Consider the following 26,182-nt stretch of genomic DNA (forward strand, 5'->3'; position numbering starts at 1 on the left):
TACAGAGAAAGGGAACTACAACAGGGTTACATACTCTCAGGTGCTGTCATTTGATTGATTGATTTTATTTTTGAGAATACCTATATGAAAATACAAATCTCTGTATTTTCATTATAAGAAAAGCTTCAGTGGGAGAGAATCAATGAAAATATAAATAATAGCACTTAAAATAAAGTAGTATTTATTCAAAAATTTTTCTTAAATAATATGATTAATAGATCATTCCTACATCAATTATCAAATATATTTGAGCCCACAATTGTATATTCTACCATTATTAGACTTCAGATAGTTGAAAAGAAAACCCTATTTAGCTATTGAATTTAGACGTGCACAAGAAAGGAAAAATATTTTGAATTATACACTGTCTTAGAACTCAGGATTGTTTTTTCTTCCTTTGCTTTTTTTTTTTCTTAAATAAATCAAATGGACTTTTGCTTAATTACTTTGAAAATTTCTTTTAAATGCTCTGAAATTTGTTTAGGAATAGAAGCTTGATACTGTTGAATTAAGTAGGTTAGTGAGGTCTGGAAAGGTCAAGATCTAACCATTGGGTACTCCCTTTAGGATAGCGGCATTTCTGAATAGGGCAGTGTTTTATTGTGTGTAAACTGCATAGGATGGTCCAGAGAAGGCCTTTCTGTTAGTAAGTGGTATCCCACAGATCCATAGTGCAGACACAGTCCTTTGAAAAGTGGCGTCTGAAGTCCCAAAGACCTCAGCATCCTCCCACTTGCTTGCTCTTGAGGTCTAAGCACTTTGAGCTGGGGTTATATAGTAGCTTAATTTCTACTTTCAACAAATTCAGCCCTGAATCACAGCAGTGTGTAGTCACCCTCTCCACTCATTATTTACTCCCTCTGAGTGAATAAAGGTCCAAGGATACAAGCAGCTTATGTACTTTTTCTAAAGTGCAAAACACATAGCTATTACAAGACAAGTGGCCCCTTGGGCATACTTCATTTTTCCTTCCTCATCCCTTTCACCCTGCATGCATTTACTTCTTTCCTATATTTCTGCCTGGTTTTGCAAAAACATTTCTATTTACCTGTCACTCTCAAGGCCTCCTATTTCCAAATTTCTTCATCATTAAATTCTTTTGACTAAATGGTGGCCCACAGTCTTTCTCTTTTGTTTCTTTCTTGATGAGACAGGTTGGGGACTTATACACACAATTATCATTACGGAAAGTCTTTGTGTATTAAGGAACCTAAACTCTAGAAGAGGGACATCCTTTGGATTCCAGTCCTTTTCCTAACAAACACATTGACCTTATTGCCAGACCTAATCTTTTGAGTCCATTCTTTAATCCTGGTTTAAGTTCTGCCAATACTAATCAAGAAGTGTTTATTAAAAACCTCTCACATGTCAATCACTGTACTGTGTTAGTATTCATATAGTTTAACTTGTCCATGCATATAAACTCAGAATAAATGATGGTCAAATTCTAAGAAATTAGTGATAGAAGGCCTATGTTTCTAAATTATTTAAAGGTTTTACTACCTAAAAATTTAAACTCTTTCTCCCCATTGTAGAAAGTACCCTCTTCTCCTCTTTCCTTTTTTCTACTTTTATCTTTTCCATCTTTTTTTTTTATTGGATCTAATTTTCCATCCAATTTTACATACATGTATATATTCCTTATTGTAAAGATTAGACATTCCAACTACTTGGTTTTACTTCATCTACTAATTCTATACTTTCATGCCCCACCGCTGATATATAGATGATCCTGGGTTTTTAGAGGTGAGGCTTTTTAAGAGAATTAAGTCTGATTGGAACTACTAAACTGGAAACATTTTAGGATGGGCACAAAGATGTTACCTGAGATCCTAGCTAAGTTTGAGACAGCCAGTCATCTACTAACAGCATTTTGTGTGCTGGTGGAAGAAATGTCTATATCTAAGAAATCACAGATCATTGGAATATTCAAATATTGATTTTTATTTTAAGTTGCTTAAAGGCAATGGTTATCACTTTTTAACCTTTGAATCTTTCATGCAAAATATAGTTTCAGACACATAAAAGTTTACTAATTATTTAGTTGACTATTAGGGTACAGATTAGTTCTAGAGGGAATATTTGTAATTAAAGTTGAATTTATTTGTATTCTAGAAATTTTGGGCTGAAGCCATGATTTTTCCACAAAGTAGTTGTGTCATCTTGGGCAGGTCACCTTCCTTGGGCCTTATTTTTTTCACCTGTAAAATAGATGGACTGGGCTAAATAACCTATGTTTTTTCTCTTAATTTTTTTCTGATTCTAACTTATTTCTAGCTTTGATCTTCTAGAATAATGATTAGATATTATTAATTAGATTAGATAGATATTATTACAAGTATTACTGCCACTAAGAATGCAAATTTGCACACATTGATTTTTATTTAGAGTTTTTAATGTAGTTTTTAAGTCTGCTTTAAGTCAGTGATAGTTTTTAGTTCAACTGATGTATAACTCCTGGATTTAGACATTATAAAAAATAGGTTAAATTCTAAGGGACTTGTGATGGAGAGAACCATCTGCATTTAGAGAGACGATTCTGGGGACTGAATGTGGATCACCTTTTTTGTTGTGTTTGCATTTTTGTTTCCTTTCTCACTTTTTTCTTTTTGATCTGATTTTTCTTGTGCAGCATAATTATGGAAATATGTATAGAAGAATTGCCTATGTTTAATCTATATTTGATTACTTGCTGTCTAGGGCAGTCAGTGGTGGGGGGAGAGAGAGAAAAAATTTGGAACCCAAGTTTTTCATCCCACAGTGAATGTTGAAAACTTTCTGTGCACATATTTTGAAAACAAAAAAATAAAATAAAACTGGGAAAGAGGCTATGAAAAGTCCCTGTATACATCTAAAACCCAAGGACCTCAAAGGATGTACGATTACAGATAAAAAAAATAATGTTATGTGTGTTTTATGCATATCTCTGCGTGTATAGTTATATGTATATACAGACCAGACAACAAAATTCATTTAAGTTTTTGCCCTTTCACATTTTATCAAACCTACATTAATGTAAGAAAATTGACTTATTGACAATTAAATGATTGATAGTATGAAAAAATATATATATCTATAGACTAGTAAAGGCATTGGGAAAACCCAACATAATGACCTTTAGAGAATAGCAATTGGCAGCTTTTGGACTTCCTTGGTAGCAGCCTTTGCATTTTGTTGCTGTTGTTGTTTTGTTCTATTTTGTTTTGTTTTTTAATATGACTGAAACACAGCAAAAGAAAGTTCTTAGATTGGTTGAGTTAATGGTGGATTATGTTTTTCCTTTGAGGTTATCATTGGGGCTAAAGGTTGCCAAAGGGAATAATAATAATAAGGATAGAGTATTATTCACTAAGCTGCCCATGTGCAAACACAAATTCTCTTTTCTTTTTTTTTTTTTTGTTTGAAATACAAGAGTACAGTCTGATTTGCATACTGATGAAGCCAGTGGTGCTATTTGGGACAAGGGGGCAGAGGTACAAAGGCTAAAATGGTTTAGAGTAGTCTTTTAAAATTGGTTGGTTCATTGCTCCTGTTTTCTTTTCAGTTTTACCTTGCCAGCACATTTGATGTAGCTTGTTTACATTTCACATAATGAGCTGTGATTATAGTATGGAGCTCCAATGAAGCAAAAAGACTTCAGTTTTTCACTCAGAAAGCAGCTGGGTATTGAGGACACATGAAAATATTTGGGTTGCAGATAATGCAATAAATAAGTGTCAATTGAAAGTATTCTGCATTGTAATCTCAAAAATCAGAAGGCATGAAGCTTCTACATCTTTCCTTTTCTTCTGCCGCTTGCTCTTCCCTGATCAAGTTGAAAGATGGAGGCGTGATGCCCTCTGGTTTCTATTTCTTGATATTTCCCCTACCTATTGTTTTCACTTATTCTCTTCAAGTAAGACAGCAAAATAACAACAATTTTTAAATATTAATATAAGATTTGAAAAAGTATATCTTGAAAGCATTGAATCACAGAAAATTGAAAAACATAATCTGTACTTTTTGAAAGCCATCCAATTTCCTTTTATTTACAACCTCTGAGCTATTTCCCAAATTGAAAAGCAACCATTCACCCATTTCATGTTTAGATTATTATATGTTTAAAAGATGCAGAAACATTTATCAGTATGCAATTGGTCCATTTCATTGAGCAAATCCAGATCAAAGGTAAAGGGAGAAATTTCCAAAATGCTGGTTTGAAGCAAAGTCATATAATATCCTGAATTATGAAAGCTAATACAATAACTCTGGTATTAGTAAACATTATTTTGTGTGCAAGTATTTGATTGTGCAGGAAAAGATTTCTCTCTTTATTCCCCATGTTATTTATTTTATTGCATCTGAATTAGGAGTTTATTCATTTCTAGACATTAGACCAATCAAATAAAAGCATTTTAAAGTAACTCTACAAGCTGAGAGAATTGTGGAATTTAATAGTGTAAAGGGTTTTGAAGCAAATCGAGCTCAATTTGCCCTCCTGCATTTAGATTAAACGTGTACTTATCTTAAATGGTAGACATACAACACACTCATAATTGAAAGCAAAAAGTAGTTTTCATTTTAGCATCTATTTTTTCTCATTCATCAAGGCTTTTTGAAAGTCTCTAATGAATAAGAAAAATATATCTTTGAATTAGAAATAAATGATATAGTGGCTAGCACCCTGAGCTTGGAATAAGAAGATCTGGATACAAAACTCTTTCAAATAACTATGTGAATCTTGCCAAGTCATTTAAACTCTGTCTCAGTCTTCTCATATATAAAATGGGAAGATTGGACTTTATGATCTTCAAATCCCTTTTCACCTCCAATTATGTTTCTTCTTTTTATTCACTCAAATTTCCCTGGGGTAAAGGGTGAAAATGAAAAAGAAAAGCAAGTTGAGAAAAGCGAAGAAGAAGAAATGGATATAGATAATAAAATAATATATAAAATAAAATTAAAAATCATTAAATGATATCCCAAGTTTATATTTCCTTCTACAGCAGAACCCTACCATAAAGAAGTTAAGTGTTTTGTTTAGGGTCACGCAGTTAGTGTACACATTTGTGTAAGGCAGAATTTGAACAGGAAGGAGAAGAGGATTTGTGTGTGTGTGTGTGTGTGTGTGTGTGTGTGTGTGTGTGTGTATTAAAATCAATCAATCCAATCAATCAATCAATAAATGTGTGTATACACACACACACACACACACACACACACACATACATAGATACAAAATACCCTTTAAATATTAGCTATTGACCGAGCTATACTGACCACTGGACCCAGATGGCTCTGCAGGTAACCTTGAACAGCCCTTCCTCATTTCACTCCAGTTCACTTGCAGCATTGCCCAATGTCCTGAAGGACAAACAGAAACTACTTTTCTTACTTGGCTATTTCAGATAAATGCCTTTTATTTGAATTACTAGCGTCTTCTGATTATTTATAAATAAACACATTGGTAGATGCTTGTGAGATCAAATTTTGGCTGCACAGACCCACAGAGTAACTTGATTCTGGACTGATCATCTTCTAGAAACTCATCCTGTGAGATGGGTGCTGCCCATTGTGGGGATCTTTAATGAGTTTGAGCTCTGAAAATAGTATTGGGACAGAGGTTGGGGGTATTGTGAGGAAAGAAGACAGAAATGAATAATGGAAAGAGGAGGAAAACATAAAATATGATTTAAAAATTTGTGAAGAATATTTTTCCCATCTCCCTTAGGTCCACATAGGGACTAGAACTAAAAGAAATCTTATTATCATCTACAAAGTATTCTCATTTTACAGAATAGAAAACTGAGGGTTAATACCTCAGGCCCAAGTCAAATGAGTAATAAACAGGAGAATCGGCATCAGTACCAATCTACCAACACAAAATTTAGTATTCTGTTACAGTAAATTACTTCTACCAGTCTCTTGCCACATTATTTCTTTTTAAAATTTACTTTAATCTTCTATTCTGTTGGACTTTATTCTCAAACTCAGAGATGTTATCTTTTGCCATCTCTTCTCTTCATACCCTATTTATCTTTTGAGGTGACTGTCTCTGAGGCAAACTTTTCACTAATCACAATGGCATTTTAGTTTCAAACTGTGATCATCTGAAGAACACATTGTGCTGTCCAGGATAGCCTTACTTGCCTCATGAATTTGCCAATTTGATGTTTGAATGTTCAAATTGTCAACAACCTCTGAATGCAAGCTTTGGTAGCAGGGACTCCTGTTAGTGTTTTCCTTTCCTTTTGTCTTTGTCTGACTAGCACCTGGCACAGTGCTCTAGGAGGCATTTAATAAATGCTTGTTGAATTGAACTGAACCCATTCACAAATGATTTGCCTTAATGAGCATCTAAACCTTCTAACATTATATTGTTCACTTGGAAAATAAGGAATTTACATGGAGGATCAGAGACAGAAGGATTGTGCTTGTAAGGCTGGAAGGTGCCTCCAAGGCTATCTTGTTCCAACCTCCTTTTTTTTCCCATTGTGGAAACTGCTATGGGCCAGAATTTGAAACAAGGATTCTTATAAGGTGCTAACTCAATGGACTTGATGAGACAATGGTTATGTAGTTTAGCATGGTGAAGACGAGTTCTCTAGGTCAGTACATGTCCTTAGTACTTAATATAGTTCCACAAGATTCACACCTACGATAATGTAATTATAGCAGAGTATATAACAGTCAGCAAGGACTGGATGAGATTCATTCCTTCTTTGGTCAGGCTCTTGGTGGCTCTCCTGGGGGACCGAGAGGCTCGGAGACAGAGCCAGAGAAGACAAGAGGATTGGAGGCAGGAGCTCAAGCTCTAGGAGCTAAGGAGAGAGATTCATTCCATCTTCATCAGCCTCGTGGTGGCTGGCCTGGCCTGGCCTCCTGCACTTCTCCACAGAAACCAAGACTCCAGAAAGCCTCAAGAAAGCTGGCCCAGGCCCAAGCAAGGAAACTAGAATTGTAAAGGAGATAATAAAGGATTTGGACTTTTAACACCTGGCTATTCTTGTGATGATTACTCAGCTGAAAGGAAGGCTGTTCCAAAGACCTCCAGAAAAACCAACAAGATCACTACAGAAACAGAGGCCCAAGGAGGATCAGTGTTTTCCCCATCATTACATGATAGTGATTTTATTATGGCTTGTTCTATAAAAAGCATTAGAGTTATTTAAATGACATAATATGACCTCAAAGAAGATTTCTAGGCAGATTTTTCCATCAATTATATTTGTTGTTTATTTTATATAGATAGATAGATATCTATATAAATGTATATATAGTTGTTTATAAGTAATTATTATAATAATTTGTTTGTAATAAGTTATAACAATAAATTGATTAGCTTTTTGTGGCCTTCATATGTTACTTTTTTTTGTGATCTTCATTTTATTTGGACAATTCTATGGACATCCTGAATGTCCATTTCAAGTTATGAAGGATTCAGCTATTTTCCTTTGTTTTTCTTTTATTTTTGCCATTGTAATGTTCAGTCACCAAGGAACACTTGTTATTTTCTCAAGGGTTACCTTTCCTGATTCTTAGCTTAAAAAGGCCAAGGTCTCCCACTTCATCCAGGACTTTCTCCAGTCATCTTGATCTACATCTGGCCACTAGATCCAGGTGGCTTTAGATGAGAAAGTAAGACAGGGGAACTCGCATAGCTCTCCCTCAATTAAATCTAATGGGAGAGAAAAGTCATGGGATGCTTTAGCTGCAAATTAGGTGGAATGGCCCCTTGTTCATTAGGATGAAGCAACAGAGAAGGGGATAGTGCCTTTTCTTCAATGTCATTTCCACTAAAAAATTCATGTTTGTGATATTGAACAATGTATGAGTAGTGCTTTGCAAATTAAGCCATCTGTGAAGATATGACTTTATTATTGCTATGTAACACCATAGAGATGTAGGAAATAATTAAATCTGCTTTTATGGGATAGTCTAAGTATATTTGTTAAGTAAATATGCTCTTGACCCTGTGAACAAGCTAAGTAAAGGTACATGAAAGTTCACCTATCAGAAGTGATAATTAATGATAATGATGAGGTATTGGATGTATTAAGAAGAATCTACAGGGAACCATTCAATTTGCTACAATAATAGACGATTATTAGTGATCTGAATGAGGCTATTTCAAACACTAATTTTACAGATGATGCTAAATTGATTTTCAGATGTTGTTGCTCTTGATTGCCTGTGTATGTGGGAGGAAGGGTTATTCTAGTATTCTAGTATTTGTGGATTCAATTAGAATTAAGAATCATTCTTATTTAAATGGTCTGGATATTTATATGTATTTATAAAGTACTTCCTAACAAAAGCTCTATAAGGTACAAATATTAGAAACAAACAAACAAACAAACCTCTAGCCTCCAAGAATTTACATGACTTGATTATAGTCAATCATCTAGTGAATTTAAGGCAGAATTGGAACCCAAGTCTTCTATTTGAGAAAGCTGGTTTTCCACATTGCTTTAAAGGAAGCCAGCTCTTTTCTCATCCCTCCCTCCTCACTTCCTGCTTTTCCCCCTTTGATTAAGACAATTTAAAAGTACTGAAGTTGACTGAATGGAATTTATAATGATTACAATCCTTCCTGTGCTCTATGAAGGGTTAGTGATTCTTATCTTTAGATTGACTCATTGAATAATCAACCTTTGAATTTAAATCAACCATAACAAAACTCAGCTACTCAAGAAACTTAATGAAAGCTTTCTTCTGGTGGCTTAAGTCTTATGTCTGCTTCATGGATAATCAAATGTTTAAGATTAATTTTTTAAAATGATAATTTCAGTTACTTTTAATGTAATAGAACATCATCAAAAAAAGCAAACTGAAAATGAGATCTATACTTTGTTTCAGTGTTTTAAACATTTACCCATACAACTAACTGCTCAATGGCAGTAAAAGAAGATCTCATATATGTTTTCCAAGCATCTGTGATACATCAGAACTACAAAAAATTGCAATTAAAAATCATTTTAAAGTTATGAGCTTTTCTTTAAGTATTTTGTTTCTAAATGTCATTGGTAGTTTTGTTCTTTTGAGATTTATTTTAGTTTAATACTGATTTATTTTTTTTAATAATTATATTTTTATTATTATATTATATATAAGTTTTTATTGACAGAACCCATGCCTGGGTAATTTTTTTTTTTTACAACATTATCCCCTTCACTCACTTTTGTTCTGACTTTTTCCCTCCCTCCCTCCATCCCCTCCCCCAGATGGCAAGCAGTCCTATACATATTAAAATATCTCACAGTATATCCTAGATAAAATATATGTGTGCAGAACCGAACATTTCTCTTGTTGCACAGGAAGAATTGGATTCAGAGGGTAGAAATAACCCGGGAAGAAAAACCAAAATGCAAACAGTTTATATTCATTTCCCAGTGTTCTTTCTCTGGGTGTAGCTGCTTCTGTCCATCATTGATCAATTGAAACAAAGATCTTTTTTTTGTCGAAAAAATCCACCTCCATCATAATACATCCTCAAACTGTATTGTTGTTGAAATATATAATGATCTCCCGGTCCTGCTCATTTCACTCAGCATCAGTTGATGTAAGTCTCTCCAGGCCTTTCTAAAATCATCCTGCTGGTCATTTCTTATATTATGGAATAATATTCCATAACATTCATATACCATAATTTACCCAACCATTCTCCAATTGATGGGCATCCATTCATTTTCCAGTTTCTAGCCACTACAAACAGGGCTGCCACAAACATTTTGGCACATACAGGTCCCTCTCCCTTCTTTAGTGTCTCTTTGGGGTATAAGCCCAGTAGTAACACTGCTGGATCAAAGGGTATGCACAGTTTGATCACTTTTGGGGCATAATTCCAGATTGCTCTCCAGAATGGTTGGATTCATTCACAACTCCACCAACAATGCATCAGTGTCCCAGTTTTCCCACATCCCCTCCAACATTCATCATTATTTTTTCCTGTCATCTTAGCCAATCTGACAGGTGTGTAGTGGTATCTCAGAGTTGTCTTAATTTACATTTCTCTGATCAATAGTGATTTGGAACACTCTTTCATATGAGTGGTAATAGTTTTAATTTCATCATCTGAAAATTGTCTTTTCACATCCTTTGACCACTTCTCAATTGGAGAATGGCTTGATTTCTTATAAATTAGAGTCAATTCTCTATATATTTTGGAAATGAGGTCTTTATCAGAACTTTAATTGTGAAAATGTTTTCCCAGTTTGTTGCTTCCCTTCTAATCTTGTTTGCATTAGTTTTGTTTGTACAAAGGCTTTTTAATTGATATAATCAAAATCTTCTATTTTGTGATCAATAATGATCTCTAGTTCATCTTTGGTCACAAATATCTTTCTCCTCCACAAGTCTGAAAAGTAAACTATCCTATGTTCCTCTAATTTATTTATAATCTCGTTCTTTAGGCCTAAATCATGGACCCATTTTGATCTTATCTTAGTGTACGGTGTTAAGTGTGGGTCGATGCCTAATTTCTGCCATACTAATTTCCAGTTTTCCCAGCATTGTTTGTCAAATAATGAATTCTTGTCCCAAAAGTTGGGATCTTTGGGTTTGTCAAACACTAGACTGCTATAGTTGACTATTTTGTCTTGTGAACCTAACCTATTCCACTTATCAACTAATCTATTTCTTAGCCAATACCAAATAGTTTTGGTGACTGCTGTTTTATAATATAATTTTAGGTCTGGTACAGCTAGGCCACCTTCATTTGATTTTTTTTCATTAATTCCCTTGAGATTCTCGACCTTTTGTTCTTCCATATGAATTTTGTTGTTATTTTTTCTAGATCATTAAAATATTTTCTTGGGATTCTGATTGGTATAGCACTAAATAAATAGATTAGTTTAGGGAGCATTGTCATCTTTATTATATTTGCTCAGCCTATCCAAGAGCACTTAATATTTTTCCAATTATTTAAATCTGACTTTATTTGTGTGGAAAGCTTTTTGTAATTTTGCTCATATAATTCCTGACTTTCCTTTGATAGATAGATTCCCAAATATTTTATGCTATCGACAGTTTTAATACTAATTTGTAAAAAAACCAAACAAACAAACATGTAGAATCCTTATTTTTACCTTTATTGTACATTATGATTCACAATTTAATATATTTATTAAGAACATAAATAAAAAAGTATCATATTAGTAGCTCCAGCAACAACATGATTTTGAAACTATAATAACTACAATATTCTATTTTCAATATTCAAAATCATTCCATACCATCCTATAGAGAAGAAGCTTGGTACACTACCAAGCACAATATCTACTACAGTTAGGGGTCCTATGTTAGAAGCCAGACTTTTATACTTACTTTATTTGTGACCTTAGTGAAGTCAACCTCAGTGAGTCTAGATTTTCTCTCCTGTGAAATGAGGAAACTGGAATTTATGCTCTTTATTATCTTTCTAACTCGAAAACTCTTAAGTTTATACATGTTTTAATAGGAATGTGGAACACTTTCATCAAGTATTAATTGAATAGAATTAGATTGATTCATCACCTGGAAAGGTAATCGCAAGCAACTGATACTCTAGTAATATTTTCCAAAATTTACCACAATTATATAGGAAAAAAATTGCTCCAAAACAACTAAGCAGTATTTCACAAGAGAGCTGCCCTAATTAATTGATATTTTATAGTTCTTTGAAGATTAAATATGTGTGAGTATGTGATTTTTGAATCATAAAATTATCCTTTCCTTAAATGACATTTGGGTTAGAATTATAATGAATTTAAAATAATGTCATTTCTATTTTTAGAATATAAGAAAGTGTCACAATCCCTTGTCTATATAATAATTCTATGTGATACATTTTCATCTATCTTATCTTATCTATCTATCTATCTATCTATCTATCTAATTTGTATGGTTTTCTTCTAGCAGAGGTGTGTGACAGGCAAAAATAATCAATAGTGCTGTATCATAGAAAACTGAATTTAGAGCCAGAAGAAAATAAAAGGTTGCAAATGCCAGTTCTGCCATTTACTACCTCCATGACCTTGAACAAGAATGAACTTCAATTTTTCTCTTCTGTTAAAATTAGGTAGTTGAATTGGATAGCTAAAAATTTCTTCCATCTGTAAAGCTATATTTCTATGATTTTAAGATAATCATTCAATTGAACAGTACTGAAGCAAGTTCCTAGAGGCCATAAGGAGAAAAATGTAAGACTCCGAAAGCTAGAATAAGTAAATCTTTGAGTGGAGTTAGGAAGACTTGAATTCAAGTGTGGTCTCTAGACCCTTAGCTCTGTGACCCCTAACAAACTTACTTCACCCTGTTTGTTATAGTTTTCTCATCTATAAAATGAACTGGAAAATTATCTTTGCCAGGGAAATTCCAAATAAGGTCAGGAAGAATTGGACAGGACTGAAAGGACTGAACAACAACAATAATTGGTAGCAAAAGCCATCTAATCTTAAGGCTCAATTCACCAACAGTAGATGATTCAGCCTTCCCTTGAAGCAAGGGAGTACTCACTACTTTAAGCCTTCTCTACTTTTTTAGGAATTCTAAGGGCTTAAAGATTTTGTTTTGAGTTTGGATTTTGTATGTGTGTTTGTTTTTTCCTGTATATCAATCCTAAAACTGCCTCTGTAAAACTACTGATTGCTTTTTACTCTGAATCAGGACACTATAAAAATTTCACTACTGTAGAAGTTAGAATAAAATTCTTCTACTGCTATTGAAATTGAGAAAAGCTTTTAACCCATTGAGATTTTTTTTTTGCTTGTTAATTTTTATTAATTTCCGTTCTGTTCAGCTTGGAGGGGATAAGGATAAAACACTCAGTTTGGTAACACAGAATCTTAGCATCTGTTTACCTCCTTTATACCACTCCTTTCCACATCCAAGAGTCTCTAGAATTAAATTACTGCTCCAGGCACTTGAATTTCTTTTATTTCTTATCTCCCATTTATTTTCATATACATTTATTATATCTTGCTTTTGTTCTCTATCTCTCATTGAAAAATACAATTTTTAAAACTGAGAACACATGTCAATAATAATATGGCTCTGTCTAAAATCCTTCAAAGTTATTCTTTGTAACATTGTCATTATATATGTTCATTTTTAAATTTTTCTTAAAGATTGTTATCTTTTTAGTAGTTGGCAACCTTGATTAAGTGCTCTATGTGTTTTGAGCTAGAGTTATTTCCCTAACTAGTTCCAAGTCAGCTTCCTAGGCCATGCCCAATGAACCTACAGATTTTTTTTTTTCATATCTTCACTTTCTTTCCAAAGGAACTACCTCAGTTGAGGTTTCTGATCTCTGAACTTTGTAGCTGTGGAAATATTTTGATTTATTTCCTTGTGGAACAAGTCAAGAATCTGGCATCCTCTACTGATCCCCACAGTGATGAGTGATCCCATGTTAAATGGGATACTTTGAAGTGCTCAGACATTTGTAGATGCTGTTTCTGTGCTGGTTAGAAAAGCCCTTGATTTTTGTTAAGGTTAAAGTTATACCTGTATATTGGTATGTGTGTATATACATGCATGTATGTACATGTACACACATGTATACACATACATATATATTATGTTAACACACGTATGAAATTTTCCTATGTTCCCTAAATGGCATATCGTATACTTAGCTACCCTGAATGAATGAGATATCTGAACTTCTAGCAGCTCAATGATAATTAAAATAGTCACAAAGAAATTTCACCATACCATGTGGCATTTCTAAATACAAAATTGAGTTTTTGCAATAATGGAGAGAGTATTAGACTTGGATTGAGGAAGTCTTGAGATCAGGTGTTAATTCTCCAACTAAATTTTGTAAACTTGAGCCAGTTGATTCATTTCTCAGACTCTATTTATGTTTCTATATCTGTAAAATGAGGAGGAGGTAGGATAAAATACCTTCTGAGTTCCTTTCCATATCTAAATCTATGATCCTATGTTTTCTGGTTATGTTCAGCAAAATATCTAGCAAAGGAAGATGGGTGAAATAGAAAAGATGTCTTAGGAATCTTAATGACTGTAAATGAATTTTGGAGAGAAGAGGCAAAGAAATAGAATGTAGCTGGAACATGTACTTTTTTTTCTTAATGTACTTTTTCCTTTTCTTTTTTATTATTTTTTTCTTTTTTCCTCCCTTTTTTTTCTTTTTCTTTAATTTAAAAATTGCTTTATTTATCTTGAGAAAATTTCTTCTATATGAAGAATAAACATCTCTTTAAAAAGATAGGGAGGAGTACTGGACATCTGGTTTCCTTGGCATAGGGAATTACTAGAGGAAGATACAACTGATAGATAGTCTTAGAAAACTGTATCTAGATGGAAGTGACTTGTCGAGGGCAGGAGATACTATGTGTCAGAAATCTTCTAGGCCATATTCTTATTATATTATATTTTTTATTTTATTATTTCCTTAAAGAATTTTTATTTGATAAGTCCATATTCTGTTCTTAGCCTAGCCATAATAGGGGGCATGTTCTGCGATCACATGCAGCTTAGTTTTACTGATGATGTACTTCAAAATTGAACAAAATTCCATTTTACTATAGGAACTCTTATTCCAACAACGCTCATTAAGCTAGTTAGAACAGTCCTCTGCATCCAGATTATGCCCTCTAAACTGACCCCCTACACATTTCACAGTAGAGCTCAAAACTCAATCTTCTTAAAGTAAGCTGGGGAAAAAACAAACAAACAAACAAACAAAAAAAAAAAACAGGAAAACACACACACAGAGACATGAAATAGGAAAAAAAAATATGGTTACAAATTTCCAAGGGGAAAAAAAAACAGAAACTAATTTTGTCTTGAAGTTAATGTAAAATAAGAGGAAGAAATTCAATAAAAAAAAGTACTAGTCAGTCATTTCTAATGGAAATACTAATTGGTACAAATTTATTGAGCTCCATAGGAGAACTAAAATAATATGGAAAACTACACGGCAATTTTGAATAAATGCTACATATGAAACATCTTTAATGACTTTTGAGACGTAAACAGACTACAAAGTCTTTTCTTTTGCATTTTACCTTTCCATTGCTACTATTCTATCTTGTAGCCACATTTATTAGATTCATTAATCCACTAATAGAACACTTTTATAGCAGAGGTTTTTTTTAAGTATATGATTTGCTATTTTCTTGGGGACATTAATACGAGGCTCAAATATGAATATAGGTAGGACTTTGTATTGGAATCTCTCTTTTGAGGCTGGAGTTGCTTGTTTTGTTTTGTTTTTAACAATGCTGAATAAAGGAAAGTTGTCCTGTCACTTGGACACTGGTGACTGCAGGAGGATCATTAATGCTTATTCTACCAGGGCTGGCATTGAGCTGAGCCCTGGGGAGTCTTTTATAGCAGAAAATAATGAGGTGGGGAGGATAGTAAATTCACTATCATTCTTTCAGCATAACAGAATGATATGACCTGGCTTGTCGACATCTCTCTGTGGCACTGTTCCAGGAAAATAAGGTTCAGTTTGGATCCTGAACATTAGTTTGTGCTGTAATATAATAAGTTGATAGTCATCCTTGTATAATAGTATATTACAAACCAAAGTAACTTTCTTTTTATCCATTTTATTATTGTTATTGTTTCATAAGGGTGTATTAAATTTAAATTTGATTGTTCTGGGATTAGGGTAATTTTTAATGTATTTTTTTTTCCTTCTGTTCTATCTCCTGCCTTGATGGCTAACAATTTTCTTATAAAACTAGAGGCACTTTGGGATTTAGGAACACATTTTTGTTTGTTTGTTTGTTTTTTATTAAAGCTTTTTATTTTTCAAAACATATGCATTTTTCAACATTAGCCCTTGCAAAATCCTGTGTTGCAATCCCCCCCCCCCTTTTCCTCCACACCCTCCCCTAAATGGCAAGTAGTCCAATATATGTTAAACATGGTAGAAACATATGTTAAATCCAATATATGTATATATATATTTATAAATCATCATGCCACACAAGAAAATAAGAGAAGCAAAATAAAATGCTAACAAACAACAGCAAAAAGAGTGAGAATGCTATGTTGTGGTCCACACTCAGTTCCTATGGTTCTCTCTCTGGGTATAGATGGCTCTCTTCATCATTGCACAATTGGAACTGGTTTGAATCATCTCATTGTTGAAGAGAGCCATGTCCATCAGAATTGATCATCATATAATCTTGTTGTTGCCATGTATAATGATCTCCTGGTTCTGCTCATTTCACTAGGGATATGTATTTTTTGCTTAGTGAGTTAATGTTTGGGAACTACCATCTCTGTAGGAGGCATCCATAGGAACTTTTCTTTCTTTCCTCCCTGATTCCCTGTTTGGGATTGTCTTCCCTCCTATTGCTGACTGAGATCTCCAACTCCAGCCTCTCTTTTTTCATTTATCAGTTTGGCATTTTAAAAAGTTCCAGAGACATAATGTCTGGGTAGTTTAATAATTTTATTAATAATAAGGCTAGCATATTTATTAATAAAATGGTTGTCATTTGATCATTTCTCTTAGACCAAAGACCCTTCAGGGTGGTGGGTTCACAGTTTATATGGTCTTGGAAGAGTAGATGTTCTTCAGAGTGGCAATTGACTCTGGTTAACAATTAATAAGAAATGAATATTACAATGAGAGGGTGGCCTATGTAACAATAAGGTTTTCGAGGTATGTAACATTATCCCATAAGAGACTAATTCCAAATCACAAGTCTGACAAAAGGGAGTATCCATATTTTCCCAGATCTGTCTAGGCAAACCACAACAAGCCCAAACTTAAAATTTCTTTTATTGTCTGATTAGGTCTTGGCTAACTCTCTGCTTAAGATTTTCCACACTGATTAATTTTTGGTTGATGAAGTACAAAAAGGGGAAAAAATCTCAGTCCTAATTCAATAATTAGTTATTAATAAGAGAGAAAAAAATCTTGCATCAGTATAGGTACAGAGTAAAATCTTCAAACAGGTGATGACCATTGTTGAAGGGGAGAATGTGTTTTTTTTTTTTTTTCATTCATCCATTCCCTTCATCCCCTACACCTACTCTAGAAGACTGGGGCTCCTTTTAAAATTACAAAGGACAGTTACTGAGCTAGAATGTTGTTCTGAAATGTAGATTGTCACCTGGCATGGTCCATAGACAGCCCATTATTTTATTAGCTTTCTAAATAGAAAAAGTCAAGAGGTCAGTGGAATTGCAAAATGATCAATCTGGATTTAGGAGAACAATCTGGAATTATATTCAAAGAACTGTTAAGTTACCTATGCCTTTTGACCTAGAAATATCACTACTTGGTGGTATATGATTGTGATGGAATACTATTGAGCTTAATATTATTAAAATGATAAGCTCAATGATTTTAGTAAAACATGTGGCATGATATAATGAAGAAGAAAATGAGCAGAACCAAGAAAATATTGCATTTAGTAATAATAATACAGTTTTAAGATGAAATTTAAACTGTTATTTTGACTATTATAAGCACCCAAATTAACTATAAAGGACATATAGAGAAAGATATTATCTCCATCCAGAAAAGTAACTGATAAATATAACTAAGTATAGAATATTTTTTCATACACACATGTGTTTGCATGTATATATTTATATATTTTGTTTTTTATGGACATGTTTGTTTTATTCCATAAATTAAAAATCAACAGTTTTTTAAAACAAAATAATACATAGACTGGGTCTGTTATTTCCTTGTTATAAGGAATTCTCAGGGGAGGAATTTCCTTAATCAATGCCAGTCAGCACTTTATCTACAACATATAGGCTTAATATGTTTCCTAGGGAGCACTCAAAGAGCTAAGACTTTACTGGGTTATAAAGCCATTTCGTATCAGTTACTGGAGGGACAGGAACTCAAGTCTTCCTCATTCTGAGTCAATCTAGCTCTCTTCTATTCTATGCTGCCTCATACAAATGTACCTCATTCAACTGGTTACTATGGAGAGGGGATGATTATGATTCTTTGGGAAGGGGGATGATTCTGATTCTGTGAGGTGCTTGGTATAGAAAATAACAAATCAGTTTATTTTCTCATAGGAATATTTTCTTATGAAATGATTAAGATCAATTATTGCAGTACTGTGCTTCAATTCAAATTCACTAAAACCTATATTAAGCAGCTCGTGTTTAATTTTCTGAGAGTATTGATACAGACTGTGAGTCTCAGATGTTAAAACTCCTTTTACTAACACATTTTCACATCTTTCCTGCGATTTAAGACCTTAGAAAACTGCCTCAAACACCAAGAGTACAAATACCATAAGACATATTGGCTGATTTCAAAAGATTTACATTACAATTTGGAGGAAAGGAAGTAAATATTTATATCAGATCTTTTATGTGTTAAACCCCAAGTTAAGTACTTTACAGATATCTCATTTAATCTTTCCAACAGCCTTGGAGGAGATGCTATTAATATTCCCATTTTACAGTTGAGGAAACAGGCAAAAGGATACATGACCAGAGTCACAAAGCTAATAAATATGTGAGGCTGCATTTGAAATCAGCTCTTCCTGCTTCCAAATCCAGCCCAGCATACTATTTCCAGTGAGATGTAATTGCCTAATTGGGAGGGGGAGACATATAAACAATTATGAGGCAATAGGTAGTAAAAGTTTAAAGGGAAGCTTGGTCTACTAGAAAGAATCTAAGATTTGGAGCAAGAAGATGGGCTTGAATCCCAGATTTCTACTTGAGATTATGTGACCTTGCCAAGTAATTTGACTTCCCTGAGTCTCAGTTTTATCATCTGAAAAATGAAAGAGTTGGACCTTGGATGAGTGAATTCTAAGGCTCCTCACAAGCTTTACAATTCTATGAATGCTATAAACAAAGAGCTGTGAAAAATGTAAAGAAGAGAAAACTTAAAAGTAAGTTGCTGAACACAGTGTGAATGTGAGTGTATTAAAATCCTCACTACATCTCTGCCCATGAGAATATAGAATTTGGTGTTGTGGATAGGATTTGGTACCTTAGAGGTCAAACAGCCTAGCGAGGAACAATGGCTTACTGTCACTTAGCCCTTGGCAGGGTAAAAAAATTTACAAACTTCAATTCAGTACATTTCTAGCTACACTATACTTTCTTATAGAAAAAAGTATTTTTGGACTGACCTGTTAATCTAACCATTATTTATAATATTATTTTTAACTCACTTGAAGAATAAAAGAACTTAATTAAAAATAAACTTTTAGGATGCAAGCTCTTATGAATTGGAAGCTCCTATACATTACTACATATACAGCTATGACTGAGTTTACTATGCTTTACTAATTGTATTATATTCATATGAATCAATCATGCTAAGCTAAATGGAAAATCACTTTACCTTTGCTTCTTTAATATGTATGAAAAATTGATGTTTAAGGTTATAATGTAATGCTTGTGACACTGACTGAACATTGTAGAGCAGTTTTCATGATCTACTCTTTTATTTTTTCCTCCTACATTAGGAAAACTCACTATAATTTCCTTCAGAGTAATTTTAGATGACCTACTTCAAATATATATGCAATATACTTTTACTTGAAACCAGTGTTAAGGATCATCACCTGAGAATTTCAAGGTTAAAATATATATACAACATCTTTTTTTACTTGACATCAAGGTTAAAGAGCATCACTTGAGAATTTCAAGGTTAAAATATACATACAATATCTTTTTACTTGACATCAAGGTTAAAGAGCATCACCTGAGAATTCCAAGGTTAAAATATGTATAAACCTATATACAGATCTATAACTCTATCTAGATATATGTATATATGTAAACATATATATGTATATATACAGTGATGATCAACTGTGAAAGACTTGTTTCTTCTCAATAGTTCAGTGATACAAAGCAATCCCAATAGACTTTGGACAGAAAATGCCAACTGCATCCAGAAAAAGAACTAAGGAGACTGAATGTAAACCAACACATGTTCACTTCTTTTTTCTGTTTTTTTATCTCTCCCATGGTTTTTCTCTTTTGCTCTGATTTTCTCTCCCAACCTGATTCATAAAGCAATGTGTATTAAAAATAAACTTACTACAATTAAAATACACAGACACAAAATCTTTTTACTTGACACCAAGGTTAAGGATCATCACCTGAGAATTTTAAGGTTACTACCTTTCATATGGAATAGATTGGACCAGATGGAGGCCCCCTTTTGAGTTATTATTAGTGTTTTTTTATGTTTTTTTAAACTGTTCTTTGTGTTGTATTGAGAATTTATTCTTTAAAAGTAGTTTTGATCAACTTTGGTAATTCTGAAAGCCCTGTTAAGTATTTGATATTGACCAAATACTTGTCTGGTGCTTAAATTGATGCTTTTTTATGGGTTCTCACTCATATGTAAGGTATAAAACATGCAAGATTTTCAATGTTTGGGGAAATCTGAAGATCACAGAACAATCACTGAATCTGGTGTCTTTCTTTTTTATTTTAGAAATCTCTACCACAGGGCCCATGGGCCTGGGAAGCACGACCACCACCAGTACCACCTTGAGAATCACCACTGGCAGCCCAGGGAGGAGTACCACAACATCAGCACCAGGGAGAAGGAACCGAAGCACCAGTACCCCCTCCCCAGCAGCAGCAGCCCCAGATGAAATCACCACACACCTTCCACCTGCTTCCTCTCAGCTCCCAGCTCTGGAAGAGAGCTGTGATGCTGTGGAAGCTCGGGAAATCATGTGGTTTAAGACCCGTCAAGGGCAGATGGCAAAGCAGCCATGCCCTGCGGGGACAGTAGGTGAGTCCTTTAGAAGGACCTAATTTACGGGCCTCACATTCTCTTACTTTGGCTCAGTTGTCAAATATTCCTTTAGGCTGGTTCAGTAATGCAGATAGAGTAATTTCAAAGGGTAGTTGATTAATTATTAAGTCTGATAAATTAAGCTTAACATAATATCCTGACTAAGCTGTGCAGTCTTGTCCAAAATGCCAAAGATTAGAATTTGGTTAGCATGAGGTGCTGTGAATAAATAGTTTAGGGAATAGGGATGACAAACTTGGACAAAGCATTGCAAGACATTTTACATCTAGTTGCAAGTCATTTTGGACTTATTTAAAGCTATCAAGTAAACTGTGAAAATTATTGAGAAAAGGCCCTACAAAGGACAAACATGTGTCAAGGGATAGATAAGAATTAAACAGTCTTTTTCTCAGCTTTTATTTGTGTGATTCATAATATTCCTCAGGGGAGCCATACATTGTGATTTTAATTTTTTTTTTAAACAAGAAATGTTCTAACCTTATCACAGTGTGATTGGACTCTAGTGAACTTTTTTCCCCCCATTTTGATCTACTGCATTTTGTTTGTATTATTTCATCATTATTTAATCAGTTAGTAATTAATCAGACATTAGAATGGCAGTATACCATTGCCCTTACTTGGGATTTATGTTCCCAGATTATAGAAATGAAATCAAACTTTAGCCAGGTTCTTCTGATATTTCTTGTAACTGAAATTATTCATATAAGGTCTTTCCTGGATTTGTGTTAAACTTATTTCTATGAAATTTTTGACATAGTAAAAGATATTTTCAAAACGATGTTATGAAGAGTCTATTTCCTCTTCTTCCTCCTCATAATTATTATTATATTGATGGATTATAGTAGTCCTGTTAATATAAAGTCTCTAAATAAGTAAAAATCTATAGAAAAGCAAACATTTATTTCATTATATTTACTTTTAATAATATTTTGTTTATAGATATAAATATAATAAATAAAATATAAATATATATGTTTATGAATATAAAATAAAGATATAAAGATATCTATAGATATAAATATAATAAATGAACATATATAAATAAATATCTCTATATAAATAAGAAAATAACATTTGACAAAATCTATTATGTCCTCCAAAAAAGGTGGAAATATGTGGGCCTGATGATACTCTAATTAAAGGGAGGGATCTTAATTATCTTTGTATCTTTCTGGTGTCTAGCACAGTAATTTGCATGTATTAGTAAGTTATTGTTAAATGAATAAGTGGATAAATGAATTCCTAACTCATTTGTATTCAGAAGTGTTTGGACAACTATAGCCAAAGAATGTTGATTAATTTGTGATATTTTTGATTATGGGGGAAAAAAAGAAAGGATACAACTTTAAAGTCTGTCATCCTACAATGTATCTCTTATTCGCATGAGATAAAGAGGTAGAGTGAAAAGTGTGATCAACTTAAATTTGGAAAGACCTGGCTTCATACCTTACTTCAGATACTGATTAACTTTGTTAACTTAAACAAGTCAGTCACTTAACTTCTCTCAGTGTTTAGACAATAAGAATAATTGGATAATGGGGATAATGATAACTCCACTTTCATATAGTTGCTTTGAACACCAATGAGATAATATATGTAAAGTGCATTGCAAATCTCAAAACACCATGGCCATGTAAGTTATTATTATCATTATCATACTGATTATAATAATTGTTATTATTAAGTTCAAAGCACACAAGAAACTTTGATAGGACAACAGAAATAATTTTATTCACTGATCATATAATTATAAAGTGGAACTCAAAGCATGGTTATATACCTTTGTCAAGTGATTTTGCCACTGTTATTCCCTTCTCACGTCTGCTCGATAAAATCTGAAACTTCCTTTAAAGGGGAAGAGCTCAGTGTTACCACTTATATGACCCCTTTCCTCATTCTTATCTCCACCTGTTATTCTTCTAGAACTTTTGATATTATTTTGAATTTGTTTTCATTTTTACCCATTTGGTATTTATTTATTTATTTGCATTCATATATGTGCTTTGTATTTATTTACACATCCATTCACACCCCCAATCCTTATCCCCATTCCATGCAATGTAATCCCCTGAAAGTAACTTTTTTTTAATAACAGGAGATTAATAAATATTCATTTAAATGAACATCCACCATAAACTCCAAAAGGAGAAATTCCTTAAAGATAGACTCTACATCTTTGTTTTTCTAGATCAATTTGTACTGATTGACCAAGCCCTAGAAACCTAAATAAGGCTAACTAGGAATAATGTGTGTGTGTGTGTGTGTGTGTGTGTGTGTGTGTGTATGTGTGTGTTTTTAAACAAAGATCCATATAGAAACATCCAAATAAAGAGTACATATTACCTAGATAATCCATTGAGATGGTCATGAGTAAATGTATCTTAGATATTGTAGATGAAGAATGATGTGTTTAGAATGGAAAGAAGGAAGACAGCAGAAAACATTAAATTTGTAAAATTATGGCATGCTTTCAATGAATTCAAGTTCCTCTTTGAAACAAAAGCCTTAAAAAATCGATTATGATTGCTGTTCATACATTATCCACAATTCCTAGGTATGCCAAAGTGCAATGAAGAAATGTTTGGTGTGTTATGCTGTAGCATATTTCTAATGATTAATCATAGACAAGAAACAGTATAAAAAGTATCATCAGTTATATGTGATTGGAAAACAAAGTAGGCTGGGCACTTAGGACAAAGAATATTTATTAGTTGAACAGCTTGCATACACTACTGATATCAATATCTTATTGAGTTCTACAGGCAGAATATTAGTGGATATACCAACTTTGGATAATTTATTGGACAGAATATATTCATTCAGTACAGGAAAGAGTCTACTCAAGGCTTTTGGGAAATGGAGTGTGCTATCTCATTAGATAATGAATTATCTGTCATTAAAAATGTTAAAGAAACTCAATGACCATTTTTCCAGAACACACTGAAAGGACTTGTGAACTAGCTGCAGGATTAGATTTAGGTAATTCCTAAACTCCCTTTACTTTGAAATTCAGGATTCTGAGATTTGACAGTAAAACAAAATGTTTTCAAAAATAAATGCATAATAATGTTCTACTTGTTGAAATTTTCAGAAAATAACTTTCCTTTCTATATTAGATCACTTTCTAAAAGGGGGAAGAAATCCTTTGTTCAAAATATGAATATCATTCTTTAAGTTCTAACTTAAACATTTAGTGCAGTGAGATAATTCAAAGCTCAAAAGCACCATTATTAATATATAATGAAAAAGTAAATACAAATTCACATTTCTGTTAAAATTGTAGGTGTTTCTACCTTCCTTTGCTTGGCCCCTGATGGAGTTTGGGATCCTCAAGGACCAGATCTCAGCAACTGTTCTTCTCCTTGGGTCAATCACATAACACAGAAGGTAACTCTTTGCTAACTCTGATACATCATTGTGAATTACAAATGCTGAAAAAAAATCAAGGAATTTTTAAAAATCAAAATCATTTTCTTCCTATTTCCCTAATTGCACATATAGGTTGGTTGTATTGGGAGAATGAGAGGGAGGTCCTCAATAATTAATAACATGCCCAAGAGATTTCCTGATATCTTTTTTGAGATACCTGTTCTCTTTAAAGTTATATGATGCTCCCTGTTGATACTCTACTATCTTAACTTCAATAATGTTATGTATTATAATCTATAATTATAAATAATATTCTTTTAAAGTCATGTCAGCAAGCATTAATTAAGTACTTCTTATTTGTCAGAAAAGTATGCTCAATACTAGAGATACAAAAAAAAATTTAGTTCTGTTCTCAAGGAATTCACATTCTAATAGGGAAGACAAATATAAATACAATGAACAAAGTATATCTAAAATAACTTGGAGATAATCTTGAAGGGGAGACATAAGGATTAAGAAAGACCTTGAAAGGCTTCTTATAAAAGGTGCAATTTTATGTGCGACTTGAAGGAAATCGGGGAGGAACAAATCCTAAAATAAGGAAGTAAAATATTGTAGTAATAAGGGATAGCCAATGAAAATGCATAGAATCTGAAGATAGAATATTTTGTTCAAGGATTAGTAAGGAAGCCAGAGTTTGTAGAGTTGTAGAAGGCCATAAGGTATAAAAGGACTGAGATGGTAAGAAGGGGCTTGGTTATGATGGGCTTTGAAAGTTAAACAAAGGATTTCATATTGGATGGTAGAGGTCAATAACAATGACTACAATTACAATAATATGCTTTCCATAGCAATAACAAGAGAGATTTTCAAACTTCCAAAATAAAAGCTTCTAGTATATGTACCTTATTCTAGTACATGTATCTTGGATAGATAGTGGATTTTTAAAAAAATTAGTTCCACTTTTGAAATTTTGTCATTTGATTAATGTTATTTAGAACCCAATTTATCAATGTTGAAAGTACATTAATGTGTGGCAATAAAATTTTGCAGACTCGATTTAACAGGATTTATTTGGTTGCAATATGTTGAACATTTTTATTATTAATGCACTATGGGACTTTGCGTTGATTTCATAACAAACAGAGACCAGATGTGCATTTATACCAAAACTGTTGTGGGATGAAGCCTTATTATAGCAATTTATGTGGCTTTATTCACTCTTAATATCAGGAGTCCTTCTATGGAAAATTAGGCTGTAGAATTTCTGAAAGATATTTTTTCCAAAAGAAATATTACAGATGATAACCTTAGAAGAAATACAGTCTTGCATTTGCCCTCCTCTCTACTTATTTTTAACTACCCTCATTCTCAGTGATATACTGTATGGTAATCAGTAAATATTCACCCCAGTAGATCATGTAGCAAATGAGCCATAACTGTCTCTTCACCCTAAATCACAAACAAGGAGTAATGGTGAGGATTGTAGTTATTTTCTTATATATATATATATATATTGATATGATACCTGTTGCTATTCAAAGCTGGTAACTCTGGTTCAATTTCAATACTAATCCTGACACGGAGATTGGCCTTTGATTTTATTACAGTATAATTCTGACCCCAGGGTGAATAATTCTTGTGGGATATGATCAGATTAATAGATCAGTAGCATATCTGGTACCATTAGCAGCTTTGCATTTTTAAAATGCTTAGCCTTTGGGTTAATAATGATTTCAGTCATCATTCACCTAGCAAACTGGGTGCTTTCTTACTGTTTTCTGAAAAATAGACTTCCAGGAAAAAAAAAATACTTAGACTTTTCTAATTAAGGAAAGGAAAGGATCATAGGACCACAAATTTAGGGCTGAAAGGAACTTGAGAAGAACAATTTCTTTATTTTACAATTAGGTACAGTGACTTATCTAAAGTCAGTAATAGAACCTAAAAGTTTTGTGTCTAAATTGATGCATTCTTGTTTCAAATTGCAACATAAAAATTGTTATAACGTAGTGACATAAAATAATGTTGCTTCATTTTTTCCTTGCTACTTTTTTGTATGTAATCTCATAGAGGAAAAATATCATCTGTTAT

The 26,182-nt window shown here is 33.0% G+C and overlaps 1 protein-coding gene across 9 annotated transcripts in view; it reads left to right on the forward strand.

Moving 5' to 3' along the window:
* ADGRL3 (adhesion G protein-coupled receptor L3) overlaps nt 1–26,182 on the forward strand; it is a 905,707-nt gene that overhangs the window by 699,443 nt on the left and 180,082 nt on the right. For all 9 annotated transcript variants that reach the window (XM_051964507.1, XM_051964499.1, XM_051964500.1 and 6 more), the window contains exons 8-9: nt 20,390–20,695; nt 24,003–24,106. In XM_051964507.1, the coding sequence (XP_051820467.1) occupies nt 20,390–20,695; nt 24,003–24,106 (410 nt within the window). The remainder of the gene's footprint in view (nt 1–20,389; nt 20,696–24,002; nt 24,107–26,182) is intronic.

The sequence above is a fragment of the Antechinus flavipes genome, chromosome 6, assembly GCF_016432865.1.
Source record: "Antechinus flavipes isolate AdamAnt ecotype Samford, QLD, Australia chromosome 6, AdamAnt_v2, whole genome shotgun sequence".
NCBI lineage: Eukaryota > Metazoa > Chordata > Mammalia > Dasyuromorphia > Dasyuridae > Antechinus > Antechinus flavipes.